General features: G+C 34.5%; 1 protein-coding gene across 1 annotated transcript in view; it reads right to left on the bottom strand.

Annotated features, from left to right (window-relative positions):
• The window catches only part of LOC117179015, a 187,234-nt gene that overhangs the window by 64,968 nt on the left and 99,594 nt on the right, over positions 1–22,672 (bottom strand). Inside the window, exons 16-19 of the mRNA XM_033370643.1 lie at positions 21,782–22,024; positions 12,570–12,819; positions 2,324–2,597; positions 2,003–2,210 (exon numbers count right to left, since the gene is read on the bottom strand). Of these exons, the coding sequence (XP_033226534.1) occupies positions 2,003–2,210; positions 2,324–2,597; positions 12,570–12,819; positions 21,782–22,024 (975 nt within the window). The remainder of the gene's footprint in view (positions 1–2,002; positions 2,211–2,323; positions 2,598–12,569; positions 12,820–21,781; positions 22,025–22,672) is intronic.

Below are 22,672 nucleotides of genomic sequence, written 5' to 3'. Positions count from 1 at the left end.
TAGTTTCCTATCTTTGAGTCTTGAAGCGCAAAGCTCAGCTTTATCTTTTGGAAGATCAAGGTCACGCATAAAATCGTCTAATCCGCCTTGGTCAAAAAATTTAGCACTTTCATCATCTGATTCTTCCCAAGAAGAATCTTCAGTTGCATTAGGATCGTCAGTATCCATTGATTCGGGAGTTGATCGGTCACTTTTGTTTTCAGAGTGATTTCTAATACCAATCTTGGCTGGTGTAACACTTTTTACATCAAGGTAAACGATCTTCCCCAAATACTTTTGAGAAAAACCTCCTGTTTTGTATAAGCAAAAGTAATAATCAGTATCATGATCGTTGGGCTCACGACAAACAAGTGGTTGAATAACAGTCTGCGGCTTGGTACTTTCATCTTTCCAATTTGACAAATTTAATCTACAAGCATGACAAATTGAGGTTGGTACCCACGGATTATCCAAATTTTTCATTGAAGTCTCATAAAAGTTGAAGTATGACGTTTTTATCGAATCATTAATTGATCGACGGTATTTCTCCGTTTCATACTTTCTACAAACGTGACAAAACGTATTAACATTCTTAGCGCAAAGAGCCCTTGAACTAATTCTTTTTCTTATAATGAACAGTGACGCGGAAATTCTAATTTTCACTATATACAAAAATCACGATCGACACGAAATGTAACCGCTCGACAGATTTCAAATACAAGAAGAATTTTATTACCTACACATCCAACCGTTAGTTCGCCACTCAAACGTGATTTCTAACACTAGCCAACTAGGGATCGAAGACTGTCTGCGCCGTAGAACGGCGCGCACATAAAGCGAATGTGAAAATTAGAATGCACATAGAGTGCGCAGTAGCATTCCGCGCAGTCCGTCTTCTTTCGTTTTATCAATGTACGAACTTTGGTTCCAAACGACTGCACGCTTTTTTGTTGGTATTTTGTGCGGGATCCTTTGTTCTTTTTTAAAGCCCTAAATTGTGGCCGCCATATTGGATCTTCTAGGGGTTATAACAAAAAACTGACACCGGCAATAGAAAGGGCACCCTCGAAAACCCCTGAGATAATGTTTTGAAGAAAAAATATCGTACCGTCAGCAATAGAGAATGCGTTTTATAAATCTGAACACCTTAGCTTTTATGGGTTAAAAAGATAAAATAAAAAATTTCAAATTACAATATTTTGGTGGAAAATGAAGATATCCTAATAAATCCAAGTAGGTTTGAAAGGGGAAGATTAATACTTTCAAATTCCATTTTAGCTTTGTGGTAGACATTTTTCTTGTACAGTTACATAACCTCAAAAACAGCTAAAACACGCGTTTTTTGGACTTTTAGGTTAGGATATCATGAAAACCTGACGTACAGGAGCAATTTTGAGTTCGGATTCGGATTCAGCGCATCAAAATCCTTCGGAATAGTTTGGTCTAGACTCTGGCTTTAAAATTTTGTCAGCCTGTGTAATTTAACGACTTCAGTTCTCGGTACATCGTTAGTATAGTAAATAAAAAACACCGGGCCTGACATGGAGCCCTGAGGCACCCCTGCATTTATTTTCCTTCCAGTCGAAGTTGCAGAATTTGCAGTTACCACCAGGATCTATTTTTTAAATAACTTATTAAAATTTTTAGGATATAAACTGGAAAGTTTAAGTTTGAAATTTTTTAAATGAAACCTTCATGCCAGATCGTATCAAAAGCCTTTTCTGTGTCTAGCATTACTAGAGCTGTGGATTTATTAAGGTTAGCATTTGTACTTATGTAATTTGTTACTTTGAATAATTGTTGAACTGTGCTTTTACCCTTAACAAATCTAAATTCCTCAGGAATTATATATTTATATATGTATTCAAACCTCTTAATTCTAGTCAAGATAATTTTTTCGAAAATTTTACTTAACATACACAGAAGGCATCAGTTGGACAAAAGCCTTTCAGATAGGTTTTTTATAACAATCTTTTGTATATTATCTAGTCCCGGTGTTTTTTTTAGAATTCGTTTTAAGAACTGCGTTTTGATCTCAGAAGGCGTAACTTTTTTCACATCTTCGGCTTTAACAGTTTTTTCCTTAATTCTATTGAAGGTTCTGTAAACGGTCCTACGAGTCTCATCATCACCCATGTTTTCAGTCAGGTGGTGAACTTTTTCAAAATTTTCAGCTAATTTCTCAACCCTATCTTCGTTCCTAAATGCTAAACCATCAACTCCATGAAGAACTGGAATCGCATTTGAGTTTCTTTTTGTAAAACATTTAGCCATTTTCCATAGCGAATTATTTTAAACTCTAGATTTTCTAATTTTTTAAGCCAATTATCGTTATTATATTTACCAATCTCCTTATCAATAGCATTTGACAGTTTATTTTTAATTTTCTTGATTTCTTTACTCTTGGTTCTTTGGTGAACTTTTCTGAAATCAAGCCTCAATTTGATTAATTTCTTAACTACATCAGGCAAATATTGTTGTTTAAATTTATTTTTATGATGAGGTATTGATTTGGTCATAACTGAATGAATGAGACCGACGAGATCGCCCACAGCACAATCGATTTCGACTTTAGAAGCAATGTTTCTACTAAGTATTAAATTTTTATTTATATGTAGCTGAAAGTTACAACAGTTAGCTTTCTTAATATTTTGGAAAAGTTTTATGTTCAGATTCTATATTACTTATATTTGATAATAAAATCAGGACCGGGAGATATGTACCTTTGTCGAGGTTCTGGTGGTTCGGAACCCATCTTAAGCTGTAGGTCCCCTTATCGTTTACTTGACTGCAACCCAGTCCGTTAATGATGGGGTAAAAACCAGGCTTTGTCCAATATGTCGGGGTAGACTGCTCTCATCAGATCACTTTATTGCATTATAAAAATGCATCCGAGACTGATGATATATACCGGGACAATCCTGTTTAAAATAATCAAACAAAACTACAACGCTAACCAAAAATGCCTTCGACATGTTAGGCAGTAACCATTTTAAGCCTGTGAAAAACATTTCAACATAGAAGTGTTTTTTTTATAACCCAGAACAGAATTGTAAGCATAGAAATGACGAAGTACCGAACACACTACAGAAATTCAGCGATTGAAAGGGTAGTTCTACCACGACATTTAGGCGGTAGGGGCGTTGCAGATGCCAAAAAACAGCGTGAGTCGTAAGTTATACAGTTGTGAGACTATTTTAACAGCAAACGAAATGCTGCGCTTTACAGAGGCATCTGTAAGGCGGATCTTAACTATACGCCCTTAAATTTGTCCTCAGATGGGGTCTTGAATATAAGGGCAGAAACCACAGAGGAATTAGAAATACAATGGAACCAGAAAGCCATCCATGGAGAGTACCCCAAAACGTTAGATCAAAATAAGTGGATAGTGAGGCATTCAATATTTGGCTAAGAAAGGGTGTTCTGTATCCAAAGACGGAAGGATTTGTCATCGCGATACACAACAAGGTTCTCAGCACCAGGAATGATCGCAAACACGTGTTAAATCAAGACGTGGTTGACCGGTGCCGATTATGTGGAGATACCAACGAATCTATCGATCACATTATTGAAGGCTGTCGCGTAATAGCTCAGAGAGAAGATACGCACACACATAATGATATAGCGGGCATTATACATCAACAACTTTCCCTAAACCTAGGACTTTTAAAAAAATGGATGCCCTTCTATAGATAAATACCAATGCCCGTTTTAGAAAGCGAAGATTACATCTTATATTGGGATGTTACTATCTAAACGGATCATTACATCCGGGCAAATCGACCTGACACCGTGATGCGAGAAAAAAGGTGGAAGTCTACATCATTGACATTGCTTGTCCACTTAACCGAAATTTGCAGTCAACCTATACAACCAAGATCCGTAAGTGAAAAGAGTAAAGGCATGAAGTAAAGACCATATGGAGGAATGTGAATCATACATCTATTCCTCCTATTGTCACTTCGGCTACAGGCAATGTGTACGCAAGATGCACTGAAGATCTTGAACATTTAGGAGTCAGTAGGGTAAGAAACTTTCTGGACCATGAGGAAGCGAGCGACTAAAAACCCGTGGAAAGGCAGATGGTAGCTCTAAGAAAGCATCCAGAGGTGACTGTTGTCACCTCTAACGCTCGTGGCCGCTCGTAATTGTATACCTACATCATCATCGCAGGAGGTTTCAAGCATCGTATTAATTTAGCTGAATTAACTTATAACATTCTAATCTCATCAATCACTTGACTTAGTCCGTGGCTATGATGTAAAACCGAGTTTACCCGAGTAAAAGTTCAATAAAAACATAATCATAGAAAAGAATAAACAATGTTAAAAATCAGTAGGTTAAATTTTAATGCTATTATTCAGTGTGAGAAATGAAGATATAGATATGTATTAAATATGTGTAATATCAGTTGATATATATTTAGCTGATCGATGTATATTCATTCACGTTTGAAATTTCCGCACGCGGAAGTGTCGTTTTCGTCTGACTTCGTCCGACTTCACTCTGACTTCGTACTGACTAGTTACTGATTTCGCACGACGCTAAAGTTCGTATTTGCTGACTCACTAACGACATTTATCTTATCTTTACGACTTCAAACATAGTTTTACTGACTTAGTCATAGCTACAACAACTTCAACGCTACGATTTAATGCTTTTCATCGCATTGCCTGATTTCGTTAAGACTTCACGCTAAGTTCTTACGTTCGAAACGTTCGACTTCAGAGTGAATAGCCCCTTGCAAAATTCTTTAAAAACCTGTAAAAGTTTTAATTATTTCCGAATCGTTTCAAAATTTCTGAATACTTATTTCTATCTTAAAAATTCAAAAATGATAGCAAACATGCTAACGGACGTCCCTGTACACTTTTTTGTGGGTTAATTAAAAAAAAAAATAAATTTTGCTAAAATAAATTTTACTAAAAACGTGTGTATATATTTCCAGGTTATGTGTGATACAATTCTATCCCATAATTATTCTAGAGTGCTTACCGACACGATTGGTTTGGCTGAGATCTACATTATTGAAATTAAAGAGAGTTAAAAAATGACTCTAACCTCAAAATAATGCACTTGCATAAAATTTCTATTTAGCACAATACCATTTTTTGGGTTATTATACCTAAAAAAACCAGGGACTAGCGTTATGATATTTTAGAGCATCTCAAAATTCAGTTTTTAAAAATTTTCGTTTTTGTGGAAAAAAGCTGGGGGAACTATACTAGATTGATCACACGACGAAGTATTACATGCTCTTAAATACTCCACCTAATAGTCAGTTACGCACCGAAAATGAATCGTGAATTGGGGGAGGGGGCTTGGGTTCGTGATCGTATATTTTGGCTCTACACGAAGTTGTCCTACGCAACATGTAGCAGAGCCGACTTAATGAAAAATAAGAAAAAGGAATAGGGGTGAGGGGGCCCCAACCATCGCCCCTCTTGTGAGATCGAATACACAAGGGGGGGGGGGGGTGGCTTTGTCGTGCCAGTTGCGCACTAGCGATTAATGATCTCTTCGAACAATGATCGGACTGGAAGAAGCTTTTGTGGGTTTCCCGTTTGAGCATTGTTACACAATTTGAGAGAAATTGAAATGCTTGTGGGAAAAAGCCCACAAGTGGGAAATAACCACAAACATATGTTAATTTATTTTATAGAAGAAAAGATGAAAGAAGAAGAAGAAGAGGAAGTGGGGTATAAGGTCGGAAAAAAAGAAAGTTGCTAAGAGTTCGGGGGCGGCAGGGCCACCTTGACCTGGGTGACTTATTTCATGAGAAAGTATTTTGGCATCACGTGTTTGCGTAATGGATCTAAATTATATTCCCTAGAGAGGAGATATGTTCAAGGGGTGATAATGTAACAGATTCGCAGAATATAATGGCGTTTTTTTGTATACTCTGAAATGTATGGTAGTTGAAATTCTCTTTGAAGGACAGAGTTCTTACTATATCTAGGGGTTTTAGTGATACGTCTGAGCAATTTATTTTGCACGAGATCGATCGCGCGCTCGCGCGCGCGTGTTTTGTCATTTGAAATATTTTGTGAGTATTTGTGCATTTTTGCAGTTTGAACTAATTCAAATTAATTCAAAACAATCCGAAGCAATTGGTCGATCTTCTTAAATCCGTTTTAATCTGTCTTTCAACCTCAAATTAAATTTTAATCTCAATACATGTCTCAAAACCCAAAATGCAATCCAAATGGACCCGAGGATCACTTATCAATCCCTATTCATTCTTGAATCAGCACCAAATTCTACACGAACGCATCCGGAATCCATGTTTCAATCCGTGCCGCCAATTCTCTCAAATGAATGGGACTTTTTGAATTAAATCCGATGAATCTGACATCAGTCCGAATGGATAAGTGTGAATCCAAAAGCAAACCGAATGCATCACAATCTAATCGGAAACAAACTTTCCCTCTAGGCCGTCCGCCGAACACAATTAGGACACTCATCTAAAACACCGGATCTGTCCCAGTTATTTCGGAAAAAGTATAGGTCGAAACCTGGGACGGAACTGGGTTTTTTGGGAAGTGTGCTAGAAAATCTCTAAAATTTTACGTTTTTCGTGTATATTTCAGTGTCATTCGGAAATCAGAATATGTGTCAAGTTTCTTGAATATTAATACGATTTTTTTTATCATTAATTTTTTAAGTTTTTTGTATGTCCCATGGTTTTCGAGATAATTTACAATTTTTATTTTTTAATTTTGAAAATCTTTTTATTTGGTTAATTTGTAGTGGATGAGAATCACCCTTTGTATAAATCCCTGAATATGTTTACAGTTTTCGCGTATCTCGCCGTTTTCAAGATAACTCCAAATTTTTATTTCGAAACTCATTCTGCTATACTAATTCGGGGTGCCCGATGACCATCCCGGAATGGAATACTCTGAAAATGTTGCCCCTTTCGCGTATCTCTACTTGACTCTGTTAGTTGTGGGTGGTTGAGGATCTTTATCAAACAGTGAAACTTTTTTCAGTTCTCGCGCATTTTTCACGGTTTTTAAGATAAATCAAAATTATATTATTTATTCAAATTTAAATAAATTTACTGGTTTATTTTGACTTTGTCCACAACAGTACTGCTCTGCAAGCTGCTTAACATTTGTTTGTTGTTCATGTATCTCTGATCGTTCGCGATGTAAATTTTTTACTAATATAGGTTGGGGTGGCCAGAGACCATCCCCTTTCAGTAAACCTTAACAATATTGTCAGTTTTCGCGGATCTCTCGTCGATTTCAAGATAACTCAAAATCTTTATTTTGTTTTGAATTTTAAAAACACTTTATTCCCTTTTACCTATGTTCAGAGAAACTATCAATAAATTTACAACTAACTAATTCAATATAGTGATTAAGCTAGAAATTTTTACACTTTTAAAATTGGAAATTTAGGGAAATTGGGACCAATAGAGTTAAGGGACTTCGCATAAAGTTAACCGAAATGTATGTACTTTCAAATTCGAGCGCTTGAGCGCGCATGTTCTTAAAAGCTCTTGCGAGAGGTTCAAATCGAGCGCCAAATATATGTCTGACCAATAAGGAATCGAGTCTTCTTCTTTTTAGAATTCATTCCTTCAATATTTTCATAATATTTCTTCCTACCACACTAGGCTAGACCATGTATTTATTAGATCACAGTTTAAAGCGCCACGTGTTTTCCCTGACAGCAACTCCACCAATAAGGAATCTCCGATTCCATTCTTGATGTTCAATCCACTTATTGAATACACTTTTCCACTTTGAGAAAAAATCTGTATAGAATAGGAAAATACATTTTTAAGTTTTTAATAATGAAGTAGAGTGAAGCCCGTAGAGTAGCCAAAGGGAAAATACAAAGAGGTTACGGTGAAATTCCATAGGAGAGAATAGTAGAATAGTCGTAATTGCCTTACAGTTTGACACGTCAAGTGCTTTTCCTGATTACAACTCCACCAATAAGGAATCGGGTCTTCACTTTTTTGCATTACACTTTTACGAGATATTTCGAGATATTTCGAGATATTTCGAGATATTTCGATAATTTCGATATTCAATAGGTATGATCTTTTTAGAATAGGATGATTTTAATGTGATTGATATTACTTTTTAACGCGCCTGCACCTCCCCATATTGTACATGCATAAGTCATGATTGGGGGAATAAAACATTTTGTAGAATAGTAGTCCATATTCGGGGTTTAGAATCGAGTGTCTATTAATAATATGATTTAAGCACGAGAAGACCTCGAGAGATTTCTCTTAAGTTTCATGGATATGCTGCTTCCAATTAAGACGTTTATGAAGTTTACCACCTATGTATTTTATGGAATTTGTCTATTCTATTGGTTCTTTAAACATTTTGGATGGATCTATTTTTGCTGGTGTTCTGACTGACAGTAGAATTGATTCTGACTTTGCTACGTTTATTTTTATTCTCCAGAGTTTAGCCCAAGCCTCGATGACATCAACAGCTTTGTTAAGTAGTTTTAAAAGTTTTGAACGGACCAGAAGGAAGTGAATAACGCGGTGTCATCTGTATATAATCTAGTTGAAACGTCCGGGACCTCACGGATGTCGTTTACGCAAATAATAAAGATTACCGGTCCTAGTATGCTAGGACCGGTAGCTTTCGATTGGTTTCTCCTTTGAGAGTGCCTGGCCTATTTTGATTGAGAATTTTCTATTAGAAAGATAAGAGCTTATAACGAGGATGGGCCTCTTGAGAAATTGTAATTTATTAGTTTTCTGAGCAGTCTTACATGCCAAACACTGTCAAAAGCTTTTTCTAAATCTAGATAAACAGCTCCAGTATGTTTTCTTTGATTGAAATTTAAGCTAATGGCTGCGGTTAGCCTGAGCATCATGTGCTGCGTAGTGTGACCTTTTCTAAAACCGTATTGTTGCGGTTTAAGGATGCTGTTTTCATCGAGGTGAAAGTTTACGCGGGTGAGTTTTTTTTCAATAATTTTGCTTATTGTATCAATAAGACTAATGGGCCTTTAGCTGGTTGGATGATATGGACCCTTGCCTTTTTTCTAAAAAACTAAAATGTAAGCTATTTTCTATGACTTAGGAAAATAGCTTAGTTAAATACAGGCATTGCAGATATTGGCGAGGAAAGTTAGACACGCAATCAGGAGTTTTTTGAGGTCTAAGTTTGCAATTGAATTAGGACCAGGAGCTTTGTTATTGTTAGTAGTTTTAATTTGTTTTGTTAGTTTTCTTAGACAATCGGAGATTTTCTTTATCGGTAGGACACATCGAAAATGTTTGGTATGGATTTTTGAGAGGGAGAAAATTAGTTCGCGGCTTTGTTAGGGCTTTAGTCATACGATATAAAGAGTTATCTATAATTTGCAGTTTACAGACTTCTTTATTCCAATTTTTGCATCTGTGCTCTTGAACTTTAATTGCTATAGTTTTCCGAAGGTGGTTAATGATATTTTTAAGGATACAGATTTTAGTTTTTTGATATGTTCAGCAGAGTTTATTCCGCGTGTATATAAGGTCCTCAATTTCGGGGCTGAGAGGTGGATCATATTTGTTAATGGTAGTCTGAGGGACTAAAGCGTAAATGGTAGTTTTTATTCTTGAGGTAAAATTAGATCTGGCGTTTTCAATGTGAGTGGTATTTTTAATAAAGGTTCGAAATTAGCGTGAGATTCTAGGGTCAAGTTGAATCCTTGCCAGTTTGCTTTTGAAAAATTGTAGCGAGGTAAGACCGGAGCCTTTTCACAATTAGTAAAAACGCTCGGGACCCTGCTTAAAATATCGGATAGAACGCGGTAAGAACCCGGTTAGAAGTGCGTTCTAATTGACCATAACCGGCCACTAATCTGATTTTGTCCCTGGGTTGTAAACGGTACTTAACCGGTATCAATCCGGTATACTGTAATATTTGTACCCAATTCATAACCGGTTCTTCACCGGCGCCTAACAGAATTTCATCCCCAGGATCTAGCCATCACCGAACCGGTTGTTAACTGGGTCCTCATAATATTCCTAACTGTCCATAACCGGTCTCTAGCCGGATTTTGTCCCCGGGTTGAAACCGGTACCTAATTGGTATCTATCCGGCATCCTGTAATATTTGTACCCGATTCCTAACTGGTTCTTCACCGGCCCCTACACGAATTTCATCCCCAGGTTCTAATGCCCTCATAATATTCCTATTCGGTTATTAACCGACCCTAACCGGTCTTTATCTGGATTTTCTCTCCGATTGTAACCGGCACCTAACCGGATTTTAACCAGCATCCAGCAATATTTGTACCCGATTCTTAACTGGCCCTCACATGAATTTCATCCCCGGGTTGTAACCGTCACCTAACTGGTTTTTAACTGAGTCCTCATAAAATTCCTACCCGGTTCTTAACCGGTCCTAAGGGATCATTCACCTTATTTTGTCAACGGGTTGTAACTGGCACCTAACTGGTTTCTATCCAGCATCATGTAAAATTTGTACCCGATTCCTTACCGATTCTTTAACGGCTCAGATCCGAATTTCATCCCCTTGTTGTAACTGTCACCTAACCGTTTTGTAACTGGGTCCTCAAAATATTCATACCCGGTTCTTAACCGATCTCTTACCGGATTTTTCCCTGGTTTGTAAACGGCACTACACCAGTATCAAGCGTCTTTTAGGAACCGTTTAGAGACCAGTTAGAAGCTTACTTTCGTCTGACAATATTTAATTTCTCTTTTTGATCGCCGGATAATACCCGGTTAGGACCGATTAAAGTACACACCAGTATCAAGTGTCTTTTAGGAAACGGTAAGATACCAGTTAGAAGATAACTTCAGTCTGACAATATTTAATTTCCGTTCCCAAATTGTAGGTAGCATCTGTCTAGGACTGCTTAGAACACACAGCAGTGTTAAGTGCCTTTTAGGAACCGGTTAGAGACCAGTGAGAATCTAGCTTCGGTCTTTGACAATATTTAATTTCACTTTTTGATCGCCTAATAGAACCCGGTTAGGACTGCTTAAAGTACATACAAGTATAAAGTGTCTTTTAGTAACCGGTTAGAGACCAGTTAAAAAATAACTTCAGTTTAACAATATTTAATTTCTGTTCCCAAATTCCGGGTAGAACCCAGTTATAACTGAATAGAACACACACCAGTGCTAACTGCCTTTTAGGGACCGGTTAGAGACCAATTAGAAACTAGCTTCGGTCGTTGACAATATTTAATTTATCTTTTTGATCGGCAGATAGAACCCAGTTAGGGCCGATTAAAGTACACACCAGTATCAAGTGCTTTTTAGAAACCAGTTAGAGACCAGTTAGAAACTAACTTCAGTCTTTGAAAATATTTAATTTCGGGTTCCAAATTTTGGGCAGAACCCAGTTAGGACCGGTTAGACAACACACCAGTACCAAGTGCCTTTTAGGAACCGGTTACAGCCCAGTAAGAACCTAACTTTGGTCTTTGAAAATATTTAATTCCTCTTTTCGATCGCCGAATAGAACCCGGTTGGGACTGGTTAGAAGATTTTTACAACTCATTTTCTGTTGTCATTTCCCATGTAAGGACCGGTTATGACACGGCTATATTCCATATATTGAAATGGAGACCAGTTAAGATCTGGTGACAGACGGTTAGAAGCCAAATGGGTTTCTACTCGGTCCCTATCTGGTTTCTAAATGGTTTTTATCTAACATTTTAAGTAGGGGAGAAGTGGTCGATGGTCTGAGTCTAGCTCGCCAATAGTGAAAGTATCGTGGTTTTAGAAGTTATTTTTGGTGACTGCAAAATCTATAATGTCAGATTTATGTTTTGTATTGTCGGGGAAAAAGGTATGTGAGTCTGGTGCTGAACCTGAGAGATTTTGATCATTTATAAATTTAAACATTTGTTTTCAGACTTTGTTAGTTGTTCTGCTATTCCAAGCTAAGTATTTGGCATTTAGGTCCCCTGCGGCAATTACCGAGGGTACAAGTTTGAATATTTTCTGCAATCATGTTTTGTAAATTTGTGAGAGAGAGTCTGGTATATCGAGACGATGACATATGGTTTCCCGTGGATTTTTGTCTGTATAGTCGTAGCTTCAAGGACATCAAGTTCAGGAATTATTAGTTCGTTATGGTCAATATTTTTTTAAATTAAGATCGTGGTATGTCTGTTCGTGTTATTTCCGTGTCCTTTGTAGCTACGATCTAGATTAACTTGTGGGGATTCACGTAGTAACGTTACGTTAATCATACAAATGGCAATGTTATTGTTATAAAGGTATGTGCCTAATTCATGTCTTTTTTGGAGGATACCCTGAGCGTTCCAAAAAATTATTTTCACAGAGTTTGTATGATAACTAAATTTTTACTTATATTTCCCCCCATTATTTCAGTCTTTAAAGTCATGGCTTTTTTTATTAGGTCAACTAGGTCAACCTTGATGTCTTGAGAGGGTGGATGCCGAACAGCAGAAATTATTGGAAGGAAGTTAATCTCTGCAATTTTATGAGTTTCGGTAGTAGGTTTTTTAGTTTTATTTATAGTCTGATCTTTAGCTTGCGGTTTATTTTCGCTCTTAGTTACGCCTCTTGAGGCTACTTTAGTGCTGTATGGTGTTCAAGTCTGCAAGCCCGGTGAGTTTACGGGGATTGCATGTTCTTGGGGGTAGACATTACTTGGCAAAATCAAGGGTGCAGAAGGTATGGTTGGGGCAGTGTCCTTAGCGTTATCAGCAGGTTTAGAATTGTGTGTTTTAGTATTTTTAGTGGGCTTTCTAGATGCTTTTTTGAATTCCGGACAGCCTTTATAGTTGGCTGGGTAATCTCTAGCATAGTTAGCGTAGGTTGCCGGCGTTTCACGGCATTTCTTGCTACTAGAACTCATATGTGAGCGGCTGAAAGCAAAAATGGGACGTACAAAGTTTGGGAGTAAAAATGGAACATAAATTTTTCAGAGTAAAAATGGAACAAACGAATCTTCCGAGTAAAAACGGAACAAAATTTCTTCCGAGCAAAAATGCAGCAAACCAATTCTCCGAGTAAAAACGGGAGAAATGAGCGCACGACTGGAGGGAGGGGTTAGACGCACGGATGGTTGGTGGGGATACACGATCGAACCGTGCTTACTTCTCAGTCATGGACCAACATTTTCAAGAGGCCTAAATGAAAAACGATAACAAAAAAAAATATATTAGTTTATAGGGAGGACTGAAAAATCCCCCAAAATAAAATGTCCGAATATCAGCAATTATAAGCGTTCACATAAGTGTGCTCGCTTGTCGATTTAAATCCGGTTTAAACTAGATTTTAATAGCACCCATTATTGTACTGACCGGCAGTGGGAATCCGATTCTGTTTCCAAGTCGAAAGTCTAACGAATCTCTCTTTCTATCCCCACACGGTAGAAATAGAGGTCCGTTTGATATTCGACTTTCGACACGATGTCGGAGTCCCATTGAGCCCCGAGGCCGGTTCAGTTACGCGAGATGAGTATATGATCGTAATTATAGATGCCAAATGAACAGGTATAACTACTGCGCAAATTATGCCGGTTCGCAACTCTGCGATGATAACTAATTCTTTTATTACATTGTCTGGGCATTTCGTGTTTTAAAAGTGAAAAAAGTGTCGAGAAACTTAAATTTTGTATTGCCAAATTCAATCAGTATGTCTGATTTAAGAGAATAACGGTGTGTTCAATATAATTAATTTTGTATGTTTTTTTGCGAAACCTTTTTATTTTTGTGTTTCAATTTTTGGAGATTGTATACCAATATGAAGGTGAAGAGAATGATGATGAATATGACGAACAATATGAAGAATATGAACAAGAAGATGAAGACGACAGTTCAATTGATTTTAATATAGCTCTTGTTCAAGAAAATGGCGAAGGTAAATTTTTCAATTCATGTCTAACCTTAATTGTTACTTAGAAATTCTTTAAAGAATTAGAGTAGCGATCTGCATTAAAAAAATTCATTTTCACAAATAAAATCAAGTTCGTATAGTCCTAAGCAGACATATCATCTACAATATCATGCTCTTAATTCTGATTTTAAATAGCAGAATGCATGGTTATATGCATTATATTGATGTAAGGGTCATTTTGAGTTCCAAAAACTGATCAATAATAAAAAATCTTTTTTTTATAAACAAATGTACTATTTTAGTCCTTCTCAGTTTTAGTTAATTACAGAAAAATTTTAATACTTAACATTTAGTATCTTTATAAATAATTAAAAAAAAAAGATTATTTCTGTATGTTCTTCGCGACAAAAATAAATTTGATAGGTGTTAAAAAGCTCATCAGTCTTATTATGTAAATTGCAGAATATTTCTGTCACTCAAAATGATTTTGATAAGCAAAATAGGCAATTTTGCTTTATGTTCCCACACAAAATGTTATAAATTGTGTCGCTTAGGGTGAATTATATTATGGAACTTTGTTAAATACTAGACTTTATAAATATATAACAATGAGGTTTTTTGTACAAATTGATATAATAATAAACAAAAACTGAATCTAGACAGATTATTGATAGAAATAAGTTATCTAATGTTCGAGTAATGTACTATAATTTTTTTAAATGAAATTCTAAACGATTTTTTTAAATTTAATCCAGTCCAAGTTTTCAGAAAAAAATGCCGCAGTCCGGGCTCAAACCAGGAACTTTTTATTATTCGTAGGATGCGTTGCCAATTGCGCCACCGAGGCTGACGACAATTTTAAAATAAAAGACTACAAATCGTAGTCTTTTACACCATTGGAACCCGAAATATCTCCTTTTATCAAAATGAATAATCGCGAAAGCATTATATTTATAATTTGAAAATAATTTCTAATATTTTGTAGGCACTTTACTTCAATTATTTGTAAGGAAGGCCAATATTATCCAAAAAGGTGAATAATATTTAAGAAGAAACTGTCAGTATTTTTCGAAAATATATCTAATTTTAATATTTTTCAAGCAAAGTAAGGGGATTTAATTTTAGATTTAAGCTTGAGTCTAACAGTCCTGAGTAAACGATTTTTTTCTTTTCAGGCCTCACATACCTGTTCCTATATCCCCGATTGTACCTTAGATTCAATTGCATTTCTGAAGTACCCTACTTTAAAGATTGGTCCCTATGGGGCCCTATTTTCAGCCCATCATATAACTTAAAAAAATGTATAATAAGATCAGAGTGGAAAATCAAGGAATTTATGTAAGAAGTAACTGTAAAAAATAATCAGGGCTGCAGTGTAGTCACTATTAGTTACCTGTTTTCAAATCAATACTTTGAAGATATTTTTAAATCTTTAGGGTAATTTAAAAAATTTTAAGGCATTTTAAAGATCTTTTAATTTGAAATATATTTTAAAACAATTTTTTAATGCTCTGAAGGTACTTTAATAAATATTCCAGAATTTTAGGAAATATTAACAGATTTCATAGAGTTCCACGGGATTTAATAATTTTTAAGTGGATTTGAAAAAAATTATTTAAAAAATAAAGATATTTTTTTCAGATTCAAATATTCGAGGAGATTTAAAATTATTTTTTGAAATTAATCCTTAATTCTTTTCATTATTTGGAAATCTTGTGAATTTTTTTATTTCCCTTGAATTATTCTAAATTAACTCAATTCCACTTAATAATTCAGTACATTTTTTTAATTTCTTAAAGTTTTTTTTATAAAATATTTCCAGGTATTCTCAAGATCTTTAAAAACCTTGAAGTCATTTTAAAGGGTATCGAAGATTGTGAAATATTTAAGAAAATTTATAAAAATTTTCATACATTTTTTCGTTATTTTAATAGTTTGAAGAGATATAATAGTCCCTTTATTGGTTTTCAAATTCAACTTGAATTTTTATGAATTTCATTATATTCTTTTTGTTTCTTTTAAATTCTTCTAAATTCGCCCTAATTTTACTGAAACCAATGGAACTTCTTCAATTTTTAAAACTATTTGCAATTCATTTTAATTATTTATTTATTTTTTGTGATAAAATTATTTTTTTGAATTAACGCTAAATTCTATGAATATCGCTAAGCTCGTTTGAAATTTTTTTCTTGATTACTGTAAACTCTTCTAAATTCATTCTCATTTTACGTCGCGTGACAAAAAGTACACTTTTGTCCCTTTTTATTCGTTAGGGATTGTAAGGCGTGGATTTTGCTAAAGTTCTTTTCTACTTTTCTTGTATAAATTAAAGAGATTTTAAATTAACTTTTCGCAGGCTTGTATTGTACACATTTAATGTAATATTTTTAACGCACTTTAAAACGTTACTTATCATAATATTTATAATAATTAATAATAATATAATATCATATTATTATTTATAATTTTATAATAATTCCTTGCAGATTATTCTGAAATATTTGTTACCGGGCCTTCGCGAGTGACTAAGAGGCAAAAAATTATCCCTGCAGTCGAATTTAAATCGCAAACGCTTTGTTCCTGCAAAACACTTTGCTCTACTAAGATTGACATAGCTCGTCAACAAGCATTATTTTCTGCTTACTATGATAAGTTTAACCATACACAGAAGGTTCTAATTCCTAGGTCGTCTGTCACAATTGAGCCCATAACTACGATACACAGAGCTGCCTTTTTGCCACTGTCAAAATCAAAAAAGAAGGAAACTAAACTTAAACTGCACCTAAAGGATGAAGCAGAAGTGTCTCATCAAGTGTGCCAGTCTTTTTTCCTTGGGCTATATCAAATCCATAGATCAACCCTCCACAGACGAGTACAATCTGTTTCCGGAAATCCGAACGCTTTCGAGAATAGAGGTCGAGCTTCCGCCTAGACCAAAACAAGTGACTCAGACAAAAATTTTGTGCGGCAATTCATATATTCGTTACCGCAGTATTTACAAAGAATAAGTAAATTTTTGTGAAAGCGAAGGAAGGAAAGCTGTATCTGATGCCATTTTTCGACAAGTTTTCAATAACGATTTCAATTTGAGCTTTAAAAGACGCCATTCTGATACTTGTAAAAAGTGTGACTATTTCCATGCTTGTTTCAGTGGATGACAATTGCCTAACGAAATCTTCAGAAGAATTGGCGGTATTGACCTTCGATTTGCAAAAGGCATTAGCAACTCCAACTTTGTCAACGAACATAGCATTCTACAAACGTCAGTTGTAGACTTACAATTTGTGCATCGTCGATGAAATCAATGAAATTGGTAAGATTTGAATTAATGAATTAAATGTAAAATATAATATCTAATTGAGAAAATTTTATATTTTCTAGATTATATGTACGTTTGGTCAGAAAATGTTGTGTCGTGAGGTGGACAAGAAATAGGGTCATGTCTTACAAAACACCTAGAAAACTACCTTTCGGATAAAATCACTCACGTAATTTTACATTCCGATTCCTGTGACGGGCAAAGTCGGATTATAAAACTGACATTGCTGTTGAAACATTATTTAGCGAACAGTAACATCGATTTAATAGAGCAAAAGTACTTTCTCTCGGGTCACATCTACAATGGCTGTGATAGAGAATTTGTTGTTATTGAAACGGCGATGAAGAATTACACCGTTATTGAATCACCAGATCGATGGATCGAATTAATTGAAAATGCAAAACAAAATCCACCTCAATACTTCGTGACAAAAATGGAAATGGAGGACTTCCTCTCGGTTGTAGAATTAATGAAGGTCATCACGAACCGTAAAGTTGACGACCAAAAAGAAAAAGTTAATTGGCTGAAAATGAGGAAAATTATATACGATCGAGAGCAGCCAAAGACTATTTTCGTTCAAGACGATGATAATAAAAGGCAACGAATTAACGTAAAGAAAAGGAAGGTTCCAGAAGAAGCGATGCAGCACACTCAAACACCACTGTTGTACCCACTAGGCAACACAATTTCAAAGGCGAAATTTGATGACTTGCAGCAATTGAAGCAGTTTCTCAAACCACAGTACAGATTGTTCTACGAAAGATTAAAATATGACGCAAATTCAGTAGATTATGGGATAGCGAGTGGCACTAGCGATGTTGAATGAAAAAGTACTATTTTAGTACAACTTTAGTTAAAGAAAATTGCTACTTGAGCATGGCAGTTTTGATCATGATCATGGCCATTGAATTGTAATAAGCCATAATTTATTAATAATCCTCATTTGTTATGCAGATGAGCAATAAAATATCAATATTACCATTTTCTTATATTATTCTTATATTCCGCCTTCTTTTTATACCATTGGTTGCAAAATATAGAAAAATTCAGAAATTTGATTTTTTCTTAAGTTCATAATGTTTTCTTTTCAAAAAGAACGTTATTATTAGCAAAATAGCATAGATTTTATAACTAAAAAGATCAATTTAAAATCAAACATGTAGTCTTCAAGGTTTTAACCAAAAAAGATTAATCTTTAACCGAAGATGATTGAATTGTCAAAACAATATTTCTATTTTCAACCAAAATAGTACAATTTTATTATTGGGTTTTATTATTTCAGTTCGAATTTAAGTGTAAACAAACAAAAATAGAGGAAAAAGAGACAAAGCAATTTGAAATAGTGAGCAAAGAAAAGTTTTTAAAAAAGGGTGAGAATAGGGGACACAGTGTGACAATTTTTGATGCATCAATATGTAGCCTTGCCGGGTCATTAAAAAATTGAAATGAAAATAGGAATTTCAATGAGAAAATCCTGTATGTAATTTTTTGTAAATTAAATATTAGTAGTTTTAAAAAAAATTCTCAACGAATAATTTCCACCCAACAAAACTTAATTTAAAATCTCTCAACCCCCTTCTATCGTGCCTGGACAGTCACTCAAAAATAGAAAATAGCACTCTAAACTCGAATAATTCAACTGAGCCACTGATAGATAAAGGTATGCACGGTGGCAGTTCAATCGAAGAAAATAATTCCCGGTTATTGTCCGGGGTTTTTCCGGTTCGCAAACATTTTTCACGGTGAAAAAATTTTTAAAAAATCGAACTCTAGACCTAAATATTGTTATATTTGAATAAGCATAAATTAAAGCACTTAAAATGGAACTGTATATTTTTATACTCTTAAAATTGAAGTTCAACAGTTTTATAATTAAAATATATTGTATTCCAATGCTCAATAAATATAGACATATAAAATGGAAGGTACTAACAATTCTCAATTAAACAATTTTAAATTAAATGTAGATATCAATCAGTGAATTTTAAACATGTTAAAATTATATTATTTTAAGACATTTCAAGCTGGAAACATAAAAAATTAAAAAAATTAAATATTTTTAAAAATCTTTGAAAAGCTTCAAAATTTTATTTTAAAATCTTGAGAAATCTAGAAGTTGTTTTACGTTTTGTTAAATTTTAAATTATTTAAAAATATTTTTCTGAACTTCTGAATATCTTTTTAAATGAATCAAATTTCCCTACGATTTCTATGAATTCCTTAAATTTTGTTCACAAAACTCCTTAAAATCTTCCACATTCTTTTTTGACAATCCTGAAAATCTTTTTAAATATTCTTTTAAAATGAAAAATCATTTAAAATTTTCCTAGGAATCTTAAGAAAATGTTTTTAATCTACCAAAATTTTAGTACGAATAATCGAATTTTATAGGTTTAAATACTTCGTTATTTTACTCGAATTAATTTAAAACGTTTTAATTAATTTTAAATATTTTGAAAACTTCTAAATATTTCTTTAAATCACTGAGAGGGGGAAACAACTTACATCAACAATTTCTAAAAAATGTCTTAAAATCACTTAAATTTTGCGCACAAATAATAAGTTTTTAATTATTATTTATACATCAAAATGCAACATTTTTAACTATTCAAGGCTTTCTGTGTCTCTTTAATGAACAGTCAAATATTGCTAAGCTTTAACTAGTTTTCCATTGCCTTGAATAAAAATATTAAAATTGAATGAATGAAAAATTGAATATTGTAGACTGAAATAATATTTAAGATTTAAAGAAAGCCTTTAATTAACAATATATAATTTTTATAAAGTTATTTTCTAATTGAAAATAATTTATGAAGTTACAATCGGACTTTTAAATTTTGTTAACGACTAAGACTGTCGAATTGAAAATTTTTCATTTTTAACGTTAAAATCTGGAAATTATTGAATTTTGAAAGGATCCATAATCTTTTTGTCAAATGAATTGATGTTCACTTTTTAATACTATAAGTGCAGATTCATTAGAAAAATGTATTATATTCACTGCATTTTAAAATTCTTTAAATTAAATATGTGTGCTTAGAAATAAAAATCTAAATTATAAAACTTTTCAAGTAAACAAATGTCAAATTGCGTATTTTGAACTGAATAATATCATAATTGAAAACTGTAATTCAACTATTCGCTTTAAAAAACTGTTAAAATTGAACTTGGACAAATTTTTCTTCTAAAGATTTGTAAACTTCTCGGTTAAAAAATAAATTTAAATCTTTTACCCGGTTTTAAAAAATTCGCGGTTTTCTCGGTTTCCTAGTTTAGCGGTCACCCTAAGTGTATCACTGATTCATAGTAAAATCCCACTGATTCAAATTAAGAGATAAGGCTCACGTCACATTCCTGGCAAATAAGACTTTTTAAAAACTTTTTGTAGCATAATTTTTTATTGTACGGCAAATTTAGATGTTTGAAGTATTCTAAAACAAACATTTGCATGTGCATTTGAAAGTTCAAGAAATGTTCGCAAACAAGACTTTTTCGGATGCAAATTCCAAAAACATTGTCAGATATGAAAATTTATTGATAAAATATTTTTTTATACTGTTCATGATTCGTATCCTTTACTGAATTATGCCATGCATATTTCTTTAAAATTAAACAATTTTTTTATTTCACTCTGACTAATTGCATTTCTATTTTCCAAAAACTTCGATTTCAATAGTAAAAATGTCGATTTTTCCAATAAACTTAATAATTAAATTATAAAAAAAATGTATTCAGAATGGCAGTTATTATTTATTTTTATTTTTGTGAGCTAAATGTATTTTCTTTTTTTGTTATCGTTTTTCATTTGGGCCTCTTGAAAATGTTGATTCATGACTGAGATGTGAGCACGGATCGAGCGTGTATCCCCACCAACCATTCGTGCGTCTAACCCCTCCCACCAGTCGTGCACTCATTTGTCCCGTTTTTACTTGGAGAATTAGTTTGTTGCATTTTTGCTCGGAAGAAGTTTTGTTCCATTTTTACTCGGAAGATTCGTTTGTTCCCTTTTTACCCTGAAAAATTTATGTTCCATTTTTACTCCCAAACTTTAAATGTCCCATTTTTGCTTTCAGCCGCTCATGTGCGCCCCCATACTTCATACAGTGTGGAGTGGCATGGCACATGCCAGAGACATGATGGAATCTCTGGCATGTGAAGCATTTATAGGTTTCTTTGGGTTTAACGTAGGGTACGATCTTTACTTTTAAGAATGCGAGATACTGGTCACGAAGAAGTTCTTTAGCCTGCGGTGTATTCGGAACCGTCACGAGAATCATGGGTATAGCTTTTTTAGTGTATCGGTTTTTCATGCGACTAATTGAAGTGATCGTGTACCCTTCTTCCTTAAGTTCGGCAAGTACTGAATCTTCAGGGATAGAAACAGAGATGTTTCTCATCACGAGTTTAATAGGTGGTGACTCTATGTTGGTGTACAAGTAAAACTAGAAACCTTGCTTCTCTAGGCTAGAAATAATTTGACGATAGCCATCCACAGAGGAAACACCGGCGGAGTAGAAATCGGAGCCTATTTTATACACTATAGGGTTATAATGGGCAGAAATTTTTAATATATTATAAAGGACTGTATAGGGGGGATTAGCTTCATCCACAATAACATTAATGGGTGGGATTTTTACCGGTGCGGATGGTACGCGTGAATTTAAATTTGCCTCATTAGTTTTTGAGCCTGATGCTTCCATATTGTGGGTTTTCTTCGAGGTCCTCGTCCGGATGCTATTACTTGAGATAGAAGTAGAGTGAGAAATCGAACCTGATCCTGATGTTCTCCTATGTTGGTCCAGTCTCCGTCAATCCTTTCTTCGTCGTCTCTTCCTATTAAGTCCGATGGCTCTTTACTTCCTCCTGGACTAGGAGGCATGGCTGCCATGACCTCGCAGTGGGCAGAGATTTTGCTTTTCTGTTTTTCTTTCATCTATCAATTGGGTGCGTCTTATAGACCAGAGCCTATCAGTTTATCATTAGCTTTAGAATGAATTGAGCCGACTCACCGACACGCTACGTTGGAATTTATTTCTACCAGATGGGAAAGTGGTTGGAGCCGTAAAATCCCACGTTCTAGAGCACTACTACACCGGCTTTTTTATTAACACTTCACACCGTCTACCGCACCGGAACGATGCAACAACTATCAATAATTGCACTTGCTGAGATGAAAAAGGTACGCTCTCACGTTCGACACAGAATGTTGCACCTTCAATTGCAGAGGGAAAAATGTTCACTTATCGGTGTGACTCAGCGACTCTATTCTAACAGTGTAGCGTGCAATCTTAGCGAAAAACTCAGTAAAAAACTTAAATCATCTCTTTACAGCTACCTTGAAGTATTAATTATCCCCAGAGCGACACGTGTATAATGCGCGTTTTGTGAAAATTTGGACTCGAAATTAGAATTTCAAAAACACAGCAGTGGAAAATGAGAAAGCAACATATGTTTCTGAAAATAATTTTTAGATGTCTAAAGAATTTTAACCCTTTGCAGGTGTTATAGGATCTCCGACGAGCTTAATCAATGGTGTGAAACATGCGCAACGAGATTATACC

This window comes from Belonocnema kinseyi, chromosome 1 (genome assembly GCF_010883055.1).
Source record: "Belonocnema kinseyi isolate 2016_QV_RU_SX_M_011 chromosome 1, B_treatae_v1, whole genome shotgun sequence".
NCBI lineage: Eukaryota > Metazoa > Arthropoda > Insecta > Hymenoptera > Cynipidae > Belonocnema > Belonocnema kinseyi.
This window is presented reverse-complemented; position numbering and strand designations above follow the sequence as displayed.